This window comes from Typopeltis vanoorti, chromosome 9, assembly GCF_054136105.1.
Source record: "Typopeltis vanoorti isolate ZY-2024b chromosome 9, IOZ_Tvanoo_1.0, whole genome shotgun sequence".
Classification (NCBI taxonomy): Eukaryota; Metazoa; Arthropoda; class Arachnida; order Uropygi; family Thelyphonidae; genus Typopeltis; species Typopeltis vanoorti.
The window spans coordinates 59,355,653-59,376,345 of NC_143557.1; the positions used below are offsets into that span (position 1 = coordinate 59,355,653).

At 34.1% G+C, this 20,693-nt stretch overlaps 1 protein-coding gene across 2 annotated transcripts in view; it reads right to left on the reverse strand.

Annotated features, from left to right (window-relative positions):
- Positions 1 to 16,180: 16,180 nt before the first annotated feature.
- Positions 16,181 to 20,693, reverse strand: part of fliI (FLII actin remodeling protein) — a 437,463-nt gene continuing 432,950 nt past the window's right edge. For both annotated transcript variants that reach the window (XM_090398141.1, XM_090398140.1), the window contains exon 32: positions 16,181 to 16,651. In XM_090398141.1, the coding sequence (XP_090254267.1) occupies positions 16,517 to 16,651 (135 nt within the window). In that variant the 3' untranslated portion in view covers positions 16,181 to 16,516. The remainder of the gene's footprint in view (positions 16,652 to 20,693) is intronic.

Sequence of the window (20,693 nt, forward strand, 5' to 3'; positions counted from 1 at the left end):
ATGAGATCGGCTAACTGACCTTTAATTGAAAAAGTCCATATAAAAATTCCTACCGTCAAGACGGGAATCGAACTTAGGCCTTTTCGAATCGAAAGGAGCAACGTAGGGTCGTTCTTCCAATTGTTTGCGTTATAATAATTTTTTGATTTAATATAATAGGCGTTTTAATAATTATTTGATTATTATAGAAAATACAGAGGCGTACAGAGGGAAGAGGCGTTATAATAATCAAACAGGAGAATTATGGCATGTCCAATTTACAATAGGATGAGAACTCAAGTCTTTATGAATGTCGCATCGCCGTTACGGAAGCACTTGGAAATAAACAAATCACTCTTTCTTCAAGATAGGAAAACAAAACTAAGGCTGGAGTTTTCATTTACATAGCAAGGAACAAGAAACGAATGTTTCTTGTTCCTTGAAAGTAATTTTTTTTTCATTAAAGAAATTTATAGCATTAACTATCTTTACACTTCACACACCACTTTATGATGTTCACTAATCAGTAATTCTCTTTTCATGAAATAGCCTAATATTGATTCTTATAGCTCCATTTTATGCAGTAATTCATTAGATATACTGCATGTCAGATGGCTTTGCAAAATGATATCAATATGCAGTACCGTAAACAGGCAGATGCAAAAATGCACAGGATCAGAACCCAGGACGAAGGGGGCTATGAAATGGGGTATCAAAAATAATCAGTATTATATTTTCAGCTGATATTTTCATTTTGAAATTTTAAATTTTGTCGCCATGGGGTCCGATTCTGTAATGGTTTTGGTTTTTAGTTAGTTAAAAATTAACTAACTAAAAAGAAACAACTATTAAATAGGAATTATGTAAGTAACGATTTTTCTTATTGGTGTAAAATTTTAACTTTAATATTTATATTTTTATCAAAAAAAATGAGGGGGTTCAAAAATAAAATTATTATTATTATTATCTTGCAATAGGACCCATGAAAAGCTAGCTACAGCACTCTCAGTATGAAAAATTATAATGACTTCTTTCCCTAATGGGATCCTGAAATGTCTTCACTAAAATTAAACCATTATGCCAAGGAAATTTTTTTATAGTTACTTATCACATCGGGTAATCTTTAACATCAGAATTTAGATATCAAGATTTTTTAATATCTCTATTACATATTTCCATCCTTCTTTCATATTTTATCTGTTGTCTTTATGGCATCACTATTTTGCTTGGTTGATACACGCGTTGTCGAAACGATCGCCAAACAATTCAACCATTTCTTCTGATGCAATTGTCATTTCCTATTACCAGCCTTCACGGAATTTATTCTGTCAAAACTATTTATTCCTTTACCGGTCACATTGTAAAAAGAATATGTTTTAAGATTTCGTTTGGCCTGCTACACTTTTTAAAAAAAATCATAATAGCATATTGCCATCCTCCATATTTGTCACTCTTCTGTTGGGTACAGTACTACTTTTGTACTTGTTTCATCATCATTATCTCTCTCTCTCTCTCTCAAACATTTTCATTCTTAACAATTCCTGCTGTATGTTTTTCTTTGGAATTTAAAGCACCTGATTTTTCCTATTAACTGTGGGAATACACGAGGAAATCGTCCATCAGAAACAAGCTCCAGAATTCCCTATGCATTTTAAAACTTGGTTTCATTCTTGCCTTACAGTTTCTAATGACTAGTATTCTTCAACTTGCTTTTAAATTTTAAATCATTTCTCTATATAAAGACATGAGACTTATGCTATCATACCAACATGTTGGTATGAATATACACAAGACAGAATCAATCGCGCTTCGAATGAAGTTTTAACTGAGAAGGCTGAGGGGTCATACAAACTGTTTAATTAATTGAGATGTGTTTATGTGTGAAAACTGCTGTAGAAGAAATTTTGTATTTGAAGTATGTTTATTTGTTTCTTTTAAATTGTTTACATAAGCATTTACTGAAAGGTATCGAAATGGCAGTGAAGCATGCCACCCCTATTCATTGGATTATGCTGATAATTCGTTGTTTAGAGATGATGGAAAGAGAGTGTGCGAATTTTAATGGCCATTTCTGTGGAAATCTGTGTCACTGACTATACTGCACATTTTTAATAACATAAAGTTATTAAAAAGTGAGTGGGTGATCTTATGCAAGAAATCATCGATGTTGCTATGAATGACGTAAGCAATACGAGAAGTGCTAGAAGCAGAGTGAATGTGGTATAATTATAATTATTATTATTACTATCTGAGACTAAGGAGACAAGGACTAATTGAGGGAGGCCATAAATCACCCATACCAACTATCAAAACTTCTCTTGAATTCATTAACACAATACGCACTCACTATCCATAAAGGCAAACTATTCCACTCACTCACTGCTCCGTGAGAGAAAAACCTAGCTCTAACCCCTTTCTTGACTGCAAACAAACTTAACTTCCATGGATAAGATGTGACCAGTACTACCGACAGGGCATAGCATAGAGGCAGCCTACCTCATGGCGCTCGTTCAGCCGTATTATGGCAACAAGTTATTTTGCAAAAACACAGTGTTTACTTTACCAAATAAAAAAGACACCATTGACAGTTAAATATGTGCTTATTATATTTTATTAATAAAAAAATTACAGCCATACATACTAAAATGAAACATTTTATAACCCACTTATTAGATACTTAAGGAAACAACCCATAAAGCATCATATGCCGTGAATTTCATAAACCTTTTATAGTATTATTAATATAATATATATATATATATATATATATATATATTATGCATCGCCCCGACGTTCATGTTGGTGCTGCAACTCGCTCCCTGCAATAAATAATACGCACTCCACAACAGCAACTATACTGCAGAAACACAAAAAACAATTAGTTTTATCATGTCACTGAATAAGGTTCACAAACATTTGCAGACTGTCTAATATATTTCTCAACACAATTAGAGACAACTGGGATAAAAATGGCACTTGGGTTGCACGATCTTTTGTTAATACCGCACCAATCACACGCACTTCTTCATAGCTACTCTTTCTCTACTGGCCTACAATCGCGCACATCTTTCACTTCTTATTAGTAATTTGTCAAGAATTGTTCATTACGTAAAAAAAAAATTACGTATCTCAAGTCTTAAATTACTGGTAATTTTTGTTTGACATAATGGGAAAGAAGATGACGCTATTTGAGTATATAACTTTGACGTTGCACACACAAGGAAATCGCTCTCGAGTCCAGAAGAAGTGATGGCGAATAGAAGCTTCTTGGTAAGTCATACCCAATTTCAGTTTTTTATTGAAAACTTTAGTTTCCGAAAATCCTTTAATATTTGCGGAAAAATGCGAGTTATATTCGAGTAAATAGGGCAATTTTTTTAGTTTTCAAATTCTTAACTATGTATCATTGGTTAAAGACTGGATTTATAAAACGCACAAAAGAGAACAATATAGCAGATATAGAAATAAGCAATTTCACTCCTCTCGTTGATGATAAATTTATGTTAAATAAAAATGTATGGTATCTATAAATTTTGTTCTATTAAAAATAAATCACATTTTTTTTGTTTAAATACATCCACATTCAAAAAAACCAGACATTTACAATGAAATGTATTTTTATTTATTAATTATTATTATTATTATTTTGATAAGGTATTTTTATAAGGTACCTGGTAAAAATGAAAATTAAAGAAGGGGTATACAGATATCTGAAGTTTGAGAAACACTGATCTATCCAAATATTTAGTCTGAAACACAAATGTATATTATGCTGTTTGTTTTCTTTAATTCCGCTTCGAATTTGGATAAATGAAACAGCGTGATATGTACTTCTTACATTTTTTCAGTGTCATTTCAATTTTGAATGTGAAACATATTGAGTGTATTGTGTATTCTGTGTTTAAGTGACTTTGGACAATTTTTGACTTTGATTTTAATTGTGTACTTATTTTTTCGATTTTTGATAGACAAATAAAATGTTAAAGATAAGTAGTTTATAAATTATAAACATATTAATCAGATGCACATTTTACTAAAATGCCAAAATCGCTCGTTGGGCAGCATATTTTATGTCTTACATTGCCCTCAATAATTATAGTTTACCTTTATCAAATTTTCAAATTATTGTATAAATTAATTATTTATAGTAAAGTCTCCAAACGTTTATAAAAAAATCAGCTAACGCCTTTTTATTCCCGTATAGGGAGTAGACAACGCCGTTTAGCCCTATCTAACTTTTGGGAGACTGACTGGCCAGTTCAATCTCCACTGGCAACCAATCAAAGATAGCTGGCCCAAGGCTATCACCAATTAAGTGGCACGCAGTGAAGAGAGATGGCTCAACAAGTGCCACCATCTCATGGTCCCTAACACAATATATTTAATATCTGAAATAATGTGGGTTCTACAGTCGATTTTCTTGAGTTTATGGGAAACTGGTGTTTCTGAGAGAAAAACCCGCTTGCCCGTGCCGGAGATCGACTAACTCAGGAATCGGTCGAAAAAAGGCTCAGAAAAATTTCCTCTAGTCGACGATTAGATTCGAAACAAAGTCTTCCTTCATACGGGCAAGCGCCGTGTTGTGCAAACGCCACATCTACTGAGCTACACAGGCTCTCTATGCACTCTGCAAAAGTTAGATAGGGCTAAAAGGCCACGCCTACTCCCTATACGGGAATAAAAAGGCGTTACCTGATTTTTTTAAAGTAAAAATCGGTAGAAGCAATTGTTTTAAATCGATTTTTTAAAATAAGATTTTATTGTTTTAAGACTCCTAAGAATAATAAATAAATTAATTGAAAATTAATAATTAATAGGTAAAAATATGAATAATTTACCAATACGAAATTTGTTGTCATTTAGATGAGTAATTTGAAAAAAAAAAAAGTAATCAAGCAGTAATCTTTTCTCAAAAAGAAAAGAGAAAAGGAAGAGCAAGTAAAGAAAGCAACAAGCGATATGAGATTTGGAATTTTAAAGAAGGACACCAAAGAGAACCAGTTTTCAACAGAACCAACACCAAAAGTTATAAAAATTCCAGCCGTTGGAGCAGCTTGTACATCCTCATCCACCAATACCAACTATTTCCCCCACATCAGTCACTGATACTGAATTAACAAACATTTATGGTGATTCCAAAAATGATGAGGTAAACGATGACAGAGACAAACAAGAATTACAAACAATGATCCAATTAAAAATCAAGATTATTTTATTTAAACTGATCCTACTGGACAGAGAAATTTGATGAAAAACTAGAATTGAAGTTATAAAAAAAGATCCTATTCAAATAAAATTAAATAAACATTCTTTGAATGATCAATGCAGAAAATTTCGTATAATTATTATAAACGAATGCTTAAAAATTCTGAAAATATGAAACGATCATGGCTTCTATATTCCAGGAAAAATGATGCTGCTTACTGTTTCTGCTGCAAAATTTTTAATCTTGTTTCATCAGAGCAAAAAGGCCTTACATCGAAAAGCGGTTTCGATGATTGGAAAAATATCACCAGAAAACTTTACATTCCCATAGTCGTTGTATTTCTGAGTGAAAGGAATTGACAATCCGCTTAAATTTGAAACTGACGATTGATGCAGACTAACAAAGTCTGCATCAATCTATCAATTGTGTTTCATTGTCCAAAACAAAGAATTTTGGACAATGAAACACAACGCTGGAAAGCAGTTTTAATGTGATTATCAGCAATAATCCGTTGCATAGCAGCACAAAATCTTGCGCTTCGGGGATCTTCCTCTACAATTTATACTACTAACAATGGAAATTTCTAAAAACGTAAAACTTTTCGCATTTTTCGATTCAGTTATGAAGCAACATCTTGATACCATAACAAAAAACAAACAAAAACGTTGTCAGTTCATTATCTGGGTCCTGAAAAAAAAAAATCAATTACCGTATTTGTCGGCGTATAAGACGCCCCGTCGTATAGGACGCATCTCCTTTTTTGTACACATTTTTTAGAAAAAAAAATATCACTGAATATTATAATGAATTTACAGTATTTCAAATATAAAGTAATAAACTTTCAACAAATACCTAATCTAACTAGGAAAGAGTACCCACCTTTTAATCGTCAAAACCCAGAAATTCATCTCCAGAGCTAAATGAAGAGACATTTGAAACCTCTTCGAAATCAAAATATGAATCCTCATACAACAAATTATCCTCTGTACCATCCAGTGCATTGCTAATTCTACACTTCTTAAATGATTTAACCACTGTCTCAGTTTTCACAGCATCCCATGAAGCTTTGACGCACTCACAAACTTGCGAAATGCTAGGCCCCTTCCTTCTTCCTGATGGCGTAACCTCAAAATCTGAAGACTGCATCCAGCTGTCCCACTTCTCCTTCATAAATCCCTTAAATGGTTTATTAATACAGACTTCTAAAGGTTGAAGCTGACTAGTTAGACTTCCTGGAATTACAGCAGAGTTTCCAATTCCTTGAGTTTATTTGTAACATCGTCTGTTCTGTGAGAACGAAATCGCTCCCATACTAGTATGGCAGGCTTCTTCAACAGTCCACCAAGGCTCCTAGACCAAAATTTATCTATCCATAACTTCATTCCTCCTCCACCCATCCAGGCTTTTGCGTGAACATGTACAAACACTCCTTTAAGCAGTTTTTCTTTGGGTAGCGCCTTCCTTTTAAAAATCAATAGTGGCGGCAATGTTGTCCCATCAGCACAGTAAGATAAAACAACCATGTAGTGAGTTTTCGCGCCCCGCAGTTTTAATAGTAACAGTTTTATTGCCTTTTGAATCTATAGTTTTGTTGGAGGGCACATCAAAAGTCAGCAGAACCTCGTCCATGTTTCCTATTTGTGCAAGTTCAAAATTTTCTCGTTTCCTTGCATTAATGACAAATCGATGAAATTCAATCATTTTTTCTTCATAAGCTTGAATGGCCATAGTTGTGTTTACAGATGTAAGACTTTTGTTCCTCCAGGCGGATGGATGCTGATCTGCCTGTCTGTCCATAGTACACCAGCTTACAGGAACAGGGTACTTTGTAAACTCCAGGCAGCAAGAGAGGAGGGAGCTGATCTTTCATAGAACGGATAAGGGTAGCAAGTTTGCAGTAGGGCTTATATGTCGTGTGTAGGTTGTACTTTTTTAGTATCTTGGCTATTTTTTCAGATTTGCCACGGATGTAGGGTATGGTGATGGCATTTTTAAAATCTTGTTGACGGGGAATGGGGGAGGAACTGATTATTTTTTTGATACTGTGTTCGCTATAGCCATTGGCGGTTCCACTGGAACAAAGATTGTGGGCTCTCTTAGGAAGAGTTTTGATGATGCCATAAGTTGTGAGGGGTGGTGGTGGGAGAGTTTGTGAATGTATCGGCCTGTGTGTGGGTTTTCTGTATACAGTGAAGCCAAGTGTATCATTAGGCAGGCGTGTGACTAAGGTGTCTAGGAAGGGTAAAGTTATTCTTTTCCTTTTCCATAGTAAACTGGATTCTTGGATGTAGGCTATTAAGATGACTGAAAAATCTGAAAAAATAGCCAAGATACTAAAAAAGTACAACCTACACACAGAATATAAGCCCTACTGCAAACTTGCTACCCTTATCCGTTCTACGAAAGATCAGCTCCCTCCTCTCTCGCTGCCTGGAGTTTGCAAAGTACCCTGTTCCTGTAAGCTGGCGTACTTTGGACAGACAGGCAGATCAGCATCCATCCGCGTGGAGGAACACAAGTCTTACATCTGTAAACACAACTAAGGCCATTCAGGCTTGGCTGACCATGTTTTGGACACCACCATGCTCCACCACAGCAAATTCAAGAAAGAGAGACTTTTCTTAGAAGCAGCAGCAGCAGCTCTCAAAAACCAACCAAATCTCAATAAATATGGTTGCATTAAGCTTCCGAAGATTTGGGAAACACTCATCACCAGAGGTCCCACCTTACATTCCAGGCCACCTACTACCGCCCTTAGAGGGCGCTCCACCTAGATAGGACTTTAGCGTCACCCACGTGGTTGGTCTTAGTATTGTAAGATTTGTGTGTGTGCGTTACATTAATTGTTTTTGTAATCCCTGTAGATGTCCTAGTGACTAGGACGAAATATAGGAAGTATTAAATTCTATTTTAATTCTTTTTGAGTGTTGTAAAAAATCCATTAAGACTCCAACATAATTATCTCTCAGAAGGTGTACGGATTCCGTTTTCTTCCGATCTATATCTCCATAATTGAAGTTCCCCATAATAATCACTCAACTTATGCTCATTGTACTAATTTGCTGATATATGTCTTCCAGATCATCTGTAGAACCCACCCCCCTGGACTATAGCAGTAACCAATGGTATATTTTGTTTTATTGTCCCTCCCCTCATTTTATCTTCTCTATCGTCCCTGAACTAAACTTAACCTTCCCATTCTATCACTGTAACTACATCATCTGATGTCAGACAAATGTCTCACTAATGTCTATAACCTTTGGCAAGGTGGCACTAACCAATGCCAAAAACTCTTCTTTCTTGTTCCTGATTCTGGCTTTAGTACTACCACATCCCTTTAAGCTCCCCAACCACCTTTACTTCCTGAAGTGACTAACCTATTAAAAACTTTTGCTTGAGATACTAGATTTCATACTCACTTACCCTCATGCATCCACCCCCCCCCCAAATGCTTTAGTTTTCCTCAATTTGCACTTCAGCATGCTCGGTGAAGAAAGCGCTCTCTAGACACCTAACTCCAAAACCATTTAGGTACAGTCTCCATCAGCATTATATAAACCCTTCTTTCTGTCAAACTAAGACCATAGGCGCACAAATCCGACATCATTTCTTCTGCACAACCTCCATACACAACACAGATGTATATTACATCAGTAACTCTAGTAATGGTGCATCTTCTATTGAAGGTCCGCAACCATCTTGGTAAACAAACTACATTCTCACATTGATCTGAGCAATTGTATGATACTCTTTCATGTCCACCTCTTGATGTTGTCAAACCAAGATATTCTTTTTCTTCCTCTAGCTCTTTTGCCATCAATTCTTCCTACAAATGATTTGTAGAAGCTGATATCTGTCATTTCTCATGATGTAGCCAAGATATGTTTTTCGTTTCTTGATTGTTTGTATGAGATCCTTGGCTTTGCCAATAGATTTTAAGGCATCTTCATTGGTTATTTTTACTGTCCATGATATCTTTAACATTCTTTTATATAGCCACATCTCAAAGGCTTCAATTTTCTTGATGGTTGCCTCCTTCAATGCCGACGCCTCAACTCCACAGAGGAATAGAGAAAAATGGACCAGATGTAATATTTCAACATTCGGCATCTGACTTCTATGTTTAGATCTTTATTGCAGAATAATGTTCTCATTTTCATAAAAGACTGCCATGCAACTTCATTCCTTGTCTTTATATCTATTTCAGGATTCCCACCTTTCATTATGCCAGCAACCAAGATATTTATATCTTGACACTTGATCAATAGTTTTCCCATTGAGTATGTTTCATTGATGAGGTTGGATGTTTGCTGATGACCATGTATTCCATCTTGTTGATGTTTATATTTATTCCCATTCTTTTGGCTTTCTATGTTTACTCTGTCATTGAGTTTTTGGAGATCCGTGTTATCTGTAATTAGCACAGTGTCACCTGCATATCGTAGGTTGTTAACAATCTTTTTGTTTATTGTGATTCCCTCTGGACATTCTTCCAATGCCTTTTTAAATTACATCTCAACCCTATATGTACAATTGGTTAAATAACCATTATACATAACCAGTGGCGGCTTGTGGCTTGAAATCGTGGGGGTGTTGCAATTTTCAAAATATACATACACTGTAAGTACAGTTTATACGTGTTTGGATAAAATATTAAATCAAAAAAAAAAAAAAAAAACAGCTAACACCTTTTATTCCCTAATAGGGAGTAGGCAAGGCCTTTATACCCTACCCAGCTTTTGGAGATTGAGTGGGCAGTTCAATTTCCTTCAGTAGCCAATTAGATAGCTAGCCCATGTCTATCACTAATTATAGGCGACTACTGATGAAAAGACTAGCAACCAAGTGCTGCCATCTCTTGGTGCCTAATCCTAACAGGATATGTTATTGTCTGAAATAATGTCGGTACTACAGTCGATTTTCTTGAGTTTACGGGACGAAAAACCCCAGTTTCCAGGAGGAAAAACCTGCATGCCCATACCAGAGATCGACTAACTTGGGAACCGGTCGAAGATAGTCTTAGAAAGAGTTCCTCCAGTCAGCGACTAGACTTGAACCTAGGTCTAACTTCGATCGGCCAAGCGCCACTTCCACTGAGCTACACAGACCCCAATTTTTTTAAAAACCCATTTTTAAAAATCTCCATTTGGAGACTGACTGGGCAGTTCAATCTCCATCAGTTATGGTAAAATTAAAAAAAAGAAATTAAACATGAATAAATATTGTCTATTATTGATAAATTATAGAGTTTGGTATAATTCAAAATTACTTAAAAATAAAATATATTCATCGTTTTGTTTCATGAAAAAATAGTTTATTATCGATAAAATTATAGTTTAGTATAATTCAAAATTACTTAAAAATAAAATCCATTCCTTTAATTGTAATTAAAGGAATGGATTTACAATTTTTGTTGATTACAATTAAATCCTTTAATTGTAATGTCCAAATATTTAAAGAGACGGAGTAAACATGATAAGCACTACGAACACTCTACTACCGGTGCAAACTGCACATAAACAACAGCAGAACTGTACAATGGACAGTGTGCTGCATTATGCTAATAGTTCACATCTCACTATGATGTGCATATGTTTGCGTGCGTAGCAATATGGCAGTGTGATAAACACAGTGCTGCAAGCATCCTTCGCCCTCCTAAGTGCTACAAGATGGATTTTTATTATTTTTTATACAAAATAAGAGAATTGTATAGGATTGTTGATGATAAAATTAAATATTACAAGCAAATATAAATAAATTAATAAATATATTTATATATTGAGAAAAATTGGGGGTGTTGCAGATCCTCAGTGCCTATGCACAAGCCGCTCCTGTACATAACTCATTCTTATGATTCATGTTTTGAATGTGATTACTGATCTTTCTCCTGGATGATATCCATGTTATATTGGATGAAATATAGTGGAAGTTTTGTAGAAATAAAATTCTACATTTTGCTATATGTGCATCATCTTCTTCCTAGCATGTCCTGCTTAGTGCAGGGTCTGCTGATGAGACTTTGAAAGACCCCATGTTACTTGTTGAAGAGCCTGACGTTGGGAGAACACACACACACACACACACGAATGTATGAAGATGAAAGACAATCACAAACATCAATGCCGTAGGCAGAATTAGAACCCACGGCCTCTTGGCTGGAGAGTGGATATGCTAACCACACGGACAACCAGCCCACCATTTTTTTTTACATGTTTATAAGTATTAATAAATGTGCCTAGTATACATGTTCTATTAAAACATTTGAATTCAAGGATATAGTACAGGATGGTCTGTCTCCACTTATCATTTACACGGTTCATATTGTGTTATTATCTGTTATTCATCATTCATATGGATCACATTATGAAGAAAAGTGGCATTAGACCTGATATCAAATTGGAGATTTTAATCTCAGCTCTTTGCTTCATGCTGATGATTTTTGAGAATCAATAATAAAAACCTAAGAAAACATACACAATCAAAATATCATCTGTATCCTGAATGAGAACTAACAGAACAAGCAAAATATTTCAACTTTAGATGCTAAAAAATTGTGTCCAAATAGATAATTTTTAGTGAACAAGTTTGCAAATTTAATTTGGGGATACAAAATAGAATAAACAAAACTTCAATGGTTTGGACTAACTGAATACATTTATGTGGAATAAGAGAGCAATTACTCAAAACACTAAACTGGATGTATGCAAGTCCATATTCCAACCAATTTTAAGTTAGGTATCTGAGAATTGGACTAGAATTAATACAACCAAAAACTAAAGACCAGAGACACAAAGAGTTCTGGGAGAGTGAACAGATGGCATCAATGACAGGATCATATTAAAAAGGAACTTAACTATTAGCATTCAAGAAAGTATAAACAAAACTAATCTAAGATAGTCAGATTACATGAACAGAATAGAAGAGAAAGGATTAGCAAAACAGGCTTTTTCCCCTGTTTGATGGAAAAAAGGACTGAAAGAGGACCATGAGCTACATGGAGTGATGCAGTTAAAAGTGTCTTAGGGGACCAAAATATCTGACAAATAACAGATTAATTTGAAAGAAAATTGTTAACAGGAAACTAGTAATAATAGAAACTTAACCATAAAGTATATTATTAGAGTATCTCTTAAGGGAATAACAGGAAATTGGAAAATCCAAAAACTAATAGTCTTCAGGTCAAAATTCTACGATTTTGGTTTTGTATTTGTATATACATGGAAGTAATAGTAAGTAACTGAGACAAATAAGATTAGTATTGAAAAAACAGACAGTTGGAAAGACTATTAATTAACATTGTTTGTTAAGGTTATCACTGAGAACAACCATATTTTCAAAGTCAAAGTGCATAACATGAGCTTCTGTACACTGATTGAAAAGACCTGTGTTTGGAATTCCATCTAGGATGCAAAGAGCTTTATAATGGCTTTTCATTGTAAGAAAACAGACAAATAAACAGGCCATAGAATATACACAATTAACTGACATAGTGGACTATGCAGATAATATTAACCGATGGTATTCACTGTCCATCATTAATTATATTTCTATGGAACCAAGTTATATGCCTGTGACAAGTCACCAGATCTAACAATGGGAAGATGAAGTATGTATGTACATATGGTATGTATGTTTTCAGAGGCACATGAATTTTTTTTAGATACTTTTCCCTATTATTATTTTTTGTGATTTGTCTGATGTTAATCATGAAGAAATTATCCACAGCATGATTAGAGTTTAAAGCCTGTTGGTTGAGAATATCTCATATGCTAGCCACTCAGCAACTAGGCTGGTGAAATTAATTTTGTTATTTGAATTTACTCTATAAATATCTAGCAAACCATTAGCAGTGAGATTATTCACTAGCTGACCAGATGTTTACCATCAAGTTTTGTCCTATGTGATGTCTAGCAGCCAGTTTACAGATCCATCAGAAATGGAAACAATGCTATATCTAATTATACTCAAATACACTCCTTTTTTTTTCTGCTATCATCCTAGCAGTAAATATAGGAAAGCGGAAAAGAAATGGTAAAAATTCTATCTCGAGTCCAAACATACTTTTAGTTTCTAATCCTGTTGAAAAACTTTCTAAGCTGTTAGCACGAAACTCAATAAGAAATTGACGAAGTAAATCCAGGGCCGGTTTTAGACTGTTAGATGCCAGCGTGCTAGATAATTAGCCCTTAAGGATAAGACTACACTAGTGTTTTTTTTTTTGAACATGTACAGCAGTGAATAGAACATATGCAAGAATGGTGATAGCCACACTGACAGAAAAAATTTGTACAGAACATCACCATTCTTGTGCATAAGTTCTATTCATTGCTGTACACAGACAAAAAAAAAAAAACTTTTCTTTTTTCAGATTCAAAATACCGTTGCTATTCTTTATCAATTGTACAATTGTTGTCAAGGCATGTTTTTAATTCACACCACTTTTTTTACAATATTACATATGTTCTACACTCGTTTCATGTCAATGATAAATTAGTGGCCAAATGTCGCCAATCTGAAAACCCCTGACTATATGTTAATTTGTTTTTCTTTAAAGCAAACAGCTTACAACAAAAGAAAAATACACTATTAGATTTTTCAGAATAGATTAACCAAGTTCTTTGAAATTTTTCACCATTAGGTAAGTCTTACAAACTGTGACGTGGAAAATGATCTTCTATTGTTATTTTTAATTAAGTTTATATTTTGAGGTGTTAGGTTCCTTATGAATTCACATTCTGTTGTGAATTCACATTCACATTCTGTCGTGAATTCAGTACAATTACCAGAAGGCCTACTTTGTAAATTATCCCCACAGCTTGATTTCGACGTTGACTCTTCCTCCTGGCACAGTTCTAAACAAAATTCAAACTTTTCATATGATTTTTCACATTCCACTTTGATTTCGCCCTTACTGTCTGGAAAAGGTTCTAAAGTGATTGATGTTGTTGAGTTATCTTCGTCTAACTTTACATATTTCGGTATGGATCCTCGTAATTTTTCCTTTTCCTTATCACTTTCATTCTTTCTTTTCCGATAAAAAGCACTAGACAGACGCTTAGTTTTCCTATCTGACATATCTAAACATATAATAAAAAACATTAATAATAATGATAATAAGCACAAATTATTCTTTCTCTTTTTGAATGAATAAATAAATGTTGTAATGACCCAAACTGACTTAAGCCTTTCTGTACAGATTCCGAAAAAACTCCGATCTGTCCCTCTGTCTGTCAGGTCTATCTGAAAGATGGTGGTATATTTTATAACAGGTACTAGAAAAGAAAAAAAAAAAAAATTTGTAATTCCTTTTTTTTCCCAATTATGTATTTTTAGTAGCAAAAAACTAGGCCAAAACTATGGTTCACTCGAATGAACATTCCTTGTTGAGTGAGGTTTTTAAAGAGAGAATGAAACCCAAAGAAGACATTTTGAAGTTAGCACTGCTATAAGTTTTAACAATGTTATGTTCCTATTTCATCACCAATATTTTAAAATTAACTGTGGGCTATATCGAATTTATTCCATCGATCGCCCTAGAGATTTGGCCGCCTGCATGCATGCACGCCCTGCACACCTATTAGAACCAGCCCTGAGTGAATCATTCTAGAGTGCACACTATGTTTACAGTAACTTCTTGAATCATCATCAGTCATTTTCTGTCCACTGCTGAATGAAGGCATATCCCCAAATTCTCCATTCAATCCTATCTTCAGCCTTTCTATTCCATCTCTTTAATCTCATCCTCCCACTTTCTCTTTGATCTTCCTATAACTCTCTTTACATCTCTAGGATACCATTCTGATATCAATTTTGTCCATTTTTGAGTATTGCTTCTTGTAATAACACCTGCCTATTGCCATTTGAATCTTTTAATGGCTGTTATAATGTCTCTCACCCTAGTCTGAGCTCTGACCCAAGTATTGTGCACTACCAATGGTATTACCAAGTAATGATTTATTCATTTTTCCCTGGGTAATAAGCCTCAATCTGTTGGTCATTTATTTTAGTCAAGTCCATGTTTTACTTCCATATGTCATGACTGGAAGCATACAACTTTTAAGGCAGATCGGGATGTTTCCTTTGAGTGCTTCACAGTGTGTTCCAAAGGCTATCCAACCAGGTTGAATTCTGTGAATAATTTCTTTGTTACAGTCAGCCCAGTGTGATCTTTTGTCCTAGGTAAACAAACGAGGATACTATATCAATTTCCTGGTGTTTCACTTGTACTGACTTTTTGGTGATGTGTTTATTATACATTATTTTTGTTCTGTCCTTGTTTATATTTAATCCTTTCTTTTTGCTTTCTGCTGTTGAAGTTTTTCTGCAGAGTTTCCAAATAGAACAATATCATCAGCAAATCATAGGTGATTTAGTTCTTTTTCATTTTAATTTCTAACTTCCTTTATTATATAGGAAATTTAATATGTGTTCCTGATTTTACAGATGCAGGTGAATTTATATATATATGACTAAGCATATCAATGTAAGATTTTTCAATTCCTTCATTTTTAAGGGCTTCTAAAATAGCTAATGTTGAGATTGAATCTGCCTTTTCAAAATTTCGGTATTCATTTGTCTTTTCAATTATCTGTCTTATTATGTGTGTGTGTGTGTGTGTGTGTGTGTGTGTGTGTGTGTGTGTGTGTGTGTGTGTGTGTGTGTGTGTGTGTGTGTGTGTGTGTGTGATCAATGGTGCTGTAATTTTTTCTAACTTGTGAAAACTCCTGCTTGTTCTGGAGGTTGGCAAAAATCTAGTCTGTTTTGTATTCTGTTGCTAATGATTTTTGTAAAAATTTTGTATATTGCTGAAAGGAGACTGATAGAGCAGTAATCTTTAATATCTTCTCTGTGTTCCTTTTTTAAAAACTATGATAAGGATAGCATTGTTCCAAATCTTTGGTATTCTCTTCTGTCTTAGAATACTCAGAATTATTTATAAAACCAGTCATTACTATCATTCTGGCTACAATCAACAGTATTTAATAAATAAATAATGTAAAAATAGTTTTTCAATGAACAAATTCAAAAGCATGAAACATTACAGTACAAAAGGAGGTATATAAAATTTTAATTTATACATGGTTAAAACAATGTGCAAAATAGTAACATGAACATCATAATTGTGAAGCACAGCTTCATAAATTTAAAAAAACCCATATAAAATCAATTTATATATTATTTTGACTCCGTTTTAAATTGGTGCAATTACTATAGTATAAATACAGTCGTTCAAATATAAATTAATATGAGTGTCCGCACACAATACACTTTTCGATTACTATATCACATATATTTAAAATATACATTTTTCATACATCACATTTGTCAACTTCATTCAACTGTACACTTGTGCTTCCCCCATCCATGAAAACATTTTGTAAACCTTCGAGATTCTTTACCTTTTAAAGTAAGCATAAGCTTCCTTGGATGACCTGGTTGCTTATTACGAAGATTTTGAACATAGACCTGAAGAAAAATAAAAATAAAATAAAAAAGAAACAATTACAAATAATACTATACAAGGGTAAATCTGTTTTAAGTTTGTGCAATATTATTTTTACTGTTTATTTTTATTCATTTTCAGCTTAAATTCAACATGAAATCTATTTTGTGGATTGATTTCATGTTGTGACATAGATGACAGAGAGCAAAAGCAAGGCAGCCCAGCATCAACACTTATTTGCATGAGTTAAGAAAGTGATTAGTAGGATAACAGGAATTTAGCTCTATGCTTGTTTATTTTGTATACTAGAGGAAAGATAGAATATTGGAAGTGGTGCTTGCTTTGGTCTAGTTGGTATATTTTAAGAAAATTTGCACACAAAATCCAGCGTGTGCATTTATAGAAGAAGGAAAAATATCTCCTATAACCAAATGTCAATTATGAGGAAGCTGTTAAGTATAAGAAAATAATGAAAATTAATATATCTCAAAAAAAAAAATAAATAAATAAAATAAAATAAAAAACATGTAATAATACTGTATTCTTTGTTGAAAATTTATAGAATAAATGTAAACACAGGAATGAAATTACTAAATTTAATAACTAAATTAAGTATTTACAACCTGATATTTCACTAGCTCATGCTAGCATTATTAAAGGTATTTTTATGATACACACTCAATGGAGAACTAGAATAACAATGGCTTCCAGAACAAGGACAGTGACGCACTCTCTCACTACAGTGATCAGTTGCTCACCCAGAGGGGAAGGGAGGGGCAGGGTCAAGGGGCCCTGGGTCCTCCTCCCAAAAGAAAAAGGAAAAAACACACTAGAAAATTTTCCAAAAATCTTTTCCTAATTAAAATTCATTTTTTTATAGGTATTATTTCTGAGAAATTCCTATGTTACTCCTCTTAAAAACTATTATTATTACAGCAATTTTTTTGCCTGTCTTCATTTAGAAGTGTCCCGTATTTTAAATATTGGCTCTTTTCTCAAGAATTCTTAGGGTATTATAAGTATATTTTAAAGGTAAATATATGCAGATTAATAGAGGAAGAAATTTTGCACATACCTTGTTGGAAGTTAGGATGTCTTCGTTCTCCATACTTCTGCTGTTTGTTGTTAAAAAAAAAGGGGGGGTTCAGAAACGTGGAAGGGTGTTTGATAACTTAGAAAACCCGGGTTTTTTAAAATAATATATATATATACATATATATACATTATTATATTTAAGGGCGCTTTTTGGGGAAGGGTTATATGGGAAACTGGGGCAGGGGAAAGCGTTAACGGGGTGTGGGCTATGTCATGATAGTTTGGTGTGTCTGCTTTGGGGATGGAGGAGTTGTGTTGTCGCTTATTGGTTGGAGTCATAACCTCATTTTTATATTGTGGAGCTTCCAACATTTAAAAATTAGGTAGGGGCGGTGGACGTTGATTGAGTTTTCATCACAGTTCATGGCAATTGTTTCCGATATTCTAAGCATTGTTTCATTGTCTTGTTTGTCTATTATTATGGCCTTGTCAATTTGCAGGGTATGTTTCTGTTCAAGGGCGTGAACTGCTATTTCTGTCTTCCCTGTACTCTATTTTTCTTTTTGATGTTGCATTTTTTTGTGTTTAAATATTCTGGAATAGGGATGTTACAGTCCCGGAAATGTTCATGTAATCTAGCCCATAAAGACCTGATGGTAGAACCTGTATAGGTGATATCACAGTCTTTTTGGCAAGACTCCTTGCCAAATATGCGATGTGTAGTGTGTATTCTCAAATTGTCTACTTAACTCAGCCCCCCCCAACAAGATTAAATCCTGAGTGTGCTACTGACAGTAATGTTTCATGGTTATTGCTGATAGGGCAGTGCATCAAAATTTATGCCAAATTACATCATCGCTTCTGTTACAGTTCAAGAAGTTTTGTAGCACATGAGCCATTTCTAAGAACATTCTAATAAACAAGTTTAGGTGTTGAACATTATTCATAAATAATTTTTAATGGTATTACAACACGAAATGAAATAAATTATATATATATAAAAAAACGTTTATTAACTGAGTTACTGAGTAACTCAGTTACAATTCAAATTGTAACAGACAAAAGATCCAAAGTCCTAATTTGGCACCGTCTAATGTAAAAAAGAAGTATTACAGCTATGTAGGAGTTTATCTTAAGATAACAGTCTTCCACACTTTTGGCATTAATACATCCATACTTGTTCAGTTTAGAAGAATGCTTCATAGCCATGGCTGACGAAAAATAATCTTTCTGACCTGTAACAACTTCTGTAATGCACACTGATTTTCTTCCATCTTGTCCATACACAAAGGAAGATACTTACATGTCACTTTAGCCTCCAGGGTAGAGTGAATTTCGTCCTCAGGACAGTTAATGCATTTGGAACAAGAAGCTCTACTTACATTTTTTGAACAGAATGGTTACAACAACAACAACAACAACAACAACAAAAAAAAATTATATAAAAAAAAAGCTAACTCCATTCCCCAACTTTACTATATATAGACCTTCAAAATTACAACAGTTAAGCTGGTTTCACTATTGAAACAACATAAAATTAGAACAGCTTACAAGCTTTTGGACAAAATCGCCAATTTCTTCAGACAATTAAGAATCACCAGGATCCTCTTTCCTTCCAAGGTGTCTTCATATTGGAGGTTTAATGGAATATTTACAGCACTAGGAAAGGATTCAAAACTAATTTTAACGCTTCCAATATTTTGTCTCAGTCATTGAGACATCTTCGGGGATTACAAAAAAACTTTTGTAACACAAAGACAACACAATACTAAATGAAACATGTGGGTGACTCTAAAGTCTTATTTAGTGGTGCACCCTCTATGGGCGTTTGTAGATAACCTAAGCCTCTGACAATTATTGGCTCCCAAATTTTGGCAAGTTTTATGCATCCGTATTCATTTAAATTTGGATGATTTCTGAGTACCCCAGAAGATTCTAAAAACAGTCTTTATTTTTTAAATTTACATGATGTCTTCCCAGCACTTAAGCCTTAACACATGGATTCCAAGGTGTCTACAGCCCTTGTCAATATGGGATCCAGTATTCTGGACAAACAGGATGGACCACCATTACTAGAAGAAGAGAACATAAAAACATATTCAGTATGTATAACCAAAAACTGGTCTAGCCCAGCATGCCTTAGATGAAGTTCATTTCATCAGACAATGGAAAAAAAGCAAAGCTATTACAATATACTCTGAACTGTAACAGAAACTCTGCCCTATCCACCATCAGTAATAGCCATTACAGAGAGTGCCACTGTCGCTTTCCATGCATGTGGCTGTCCTTGTTCTGAAAACCATTGTTATTCTAGTCTCCATTGCATGTGTATCTTAAAAATGCCTTTGATAATGCTAACTTCAACTAGTGAAATGTGAGGTTGTAAATACATAATTTAGTTATTAAATTCAGTAATTTTCAACTATGAATAACTAGAACTCCAGAAATCTCAATATGAAAGGAATACTGTATTCTTTTCTGTTTAGATTTGCATAGACCAACAATGCACCGTGTGGGCTTACTAAATCCCACATACTACAGTGTCCTATGTCTAGATATTGTGTGTTCACCTGGTTGATTTGCTTGTTATGCAGAAAGAAAAACCCAAGTTTTCCAAGGAGAAAAATCCCTGCTATTTTCATGAGGCCAGCTAACTCACCTTTAGAAAAACCCTGATAAAGGTTCTTTGTGACCTAAATGAAATATGAACCTAAGTCTTACCATCTGAAGGGCATTGTCAAAACTGGCTAAGCTATGGAGGCTGTAATATGTATGCAGCAGGATTTTTTTTTTTTTTTTTTTTTTTGTAAAGGTTGTGAGTAGTTTTTCTGTACTCAGACTTTTTTGGACTTGGTATATCATTTAGTTTTCATTCAGACTCAGACCAAATCCACATTCTGTGTATGTTGACAATCCACACACACAAATTAAATTTCACTGATTTTTCCCTTGCACTTCTTGTCTACCTTTTCTAATAATGCTATGTTTATCATCATATTGACAATTCTAATACTATACCTAATACTGAGC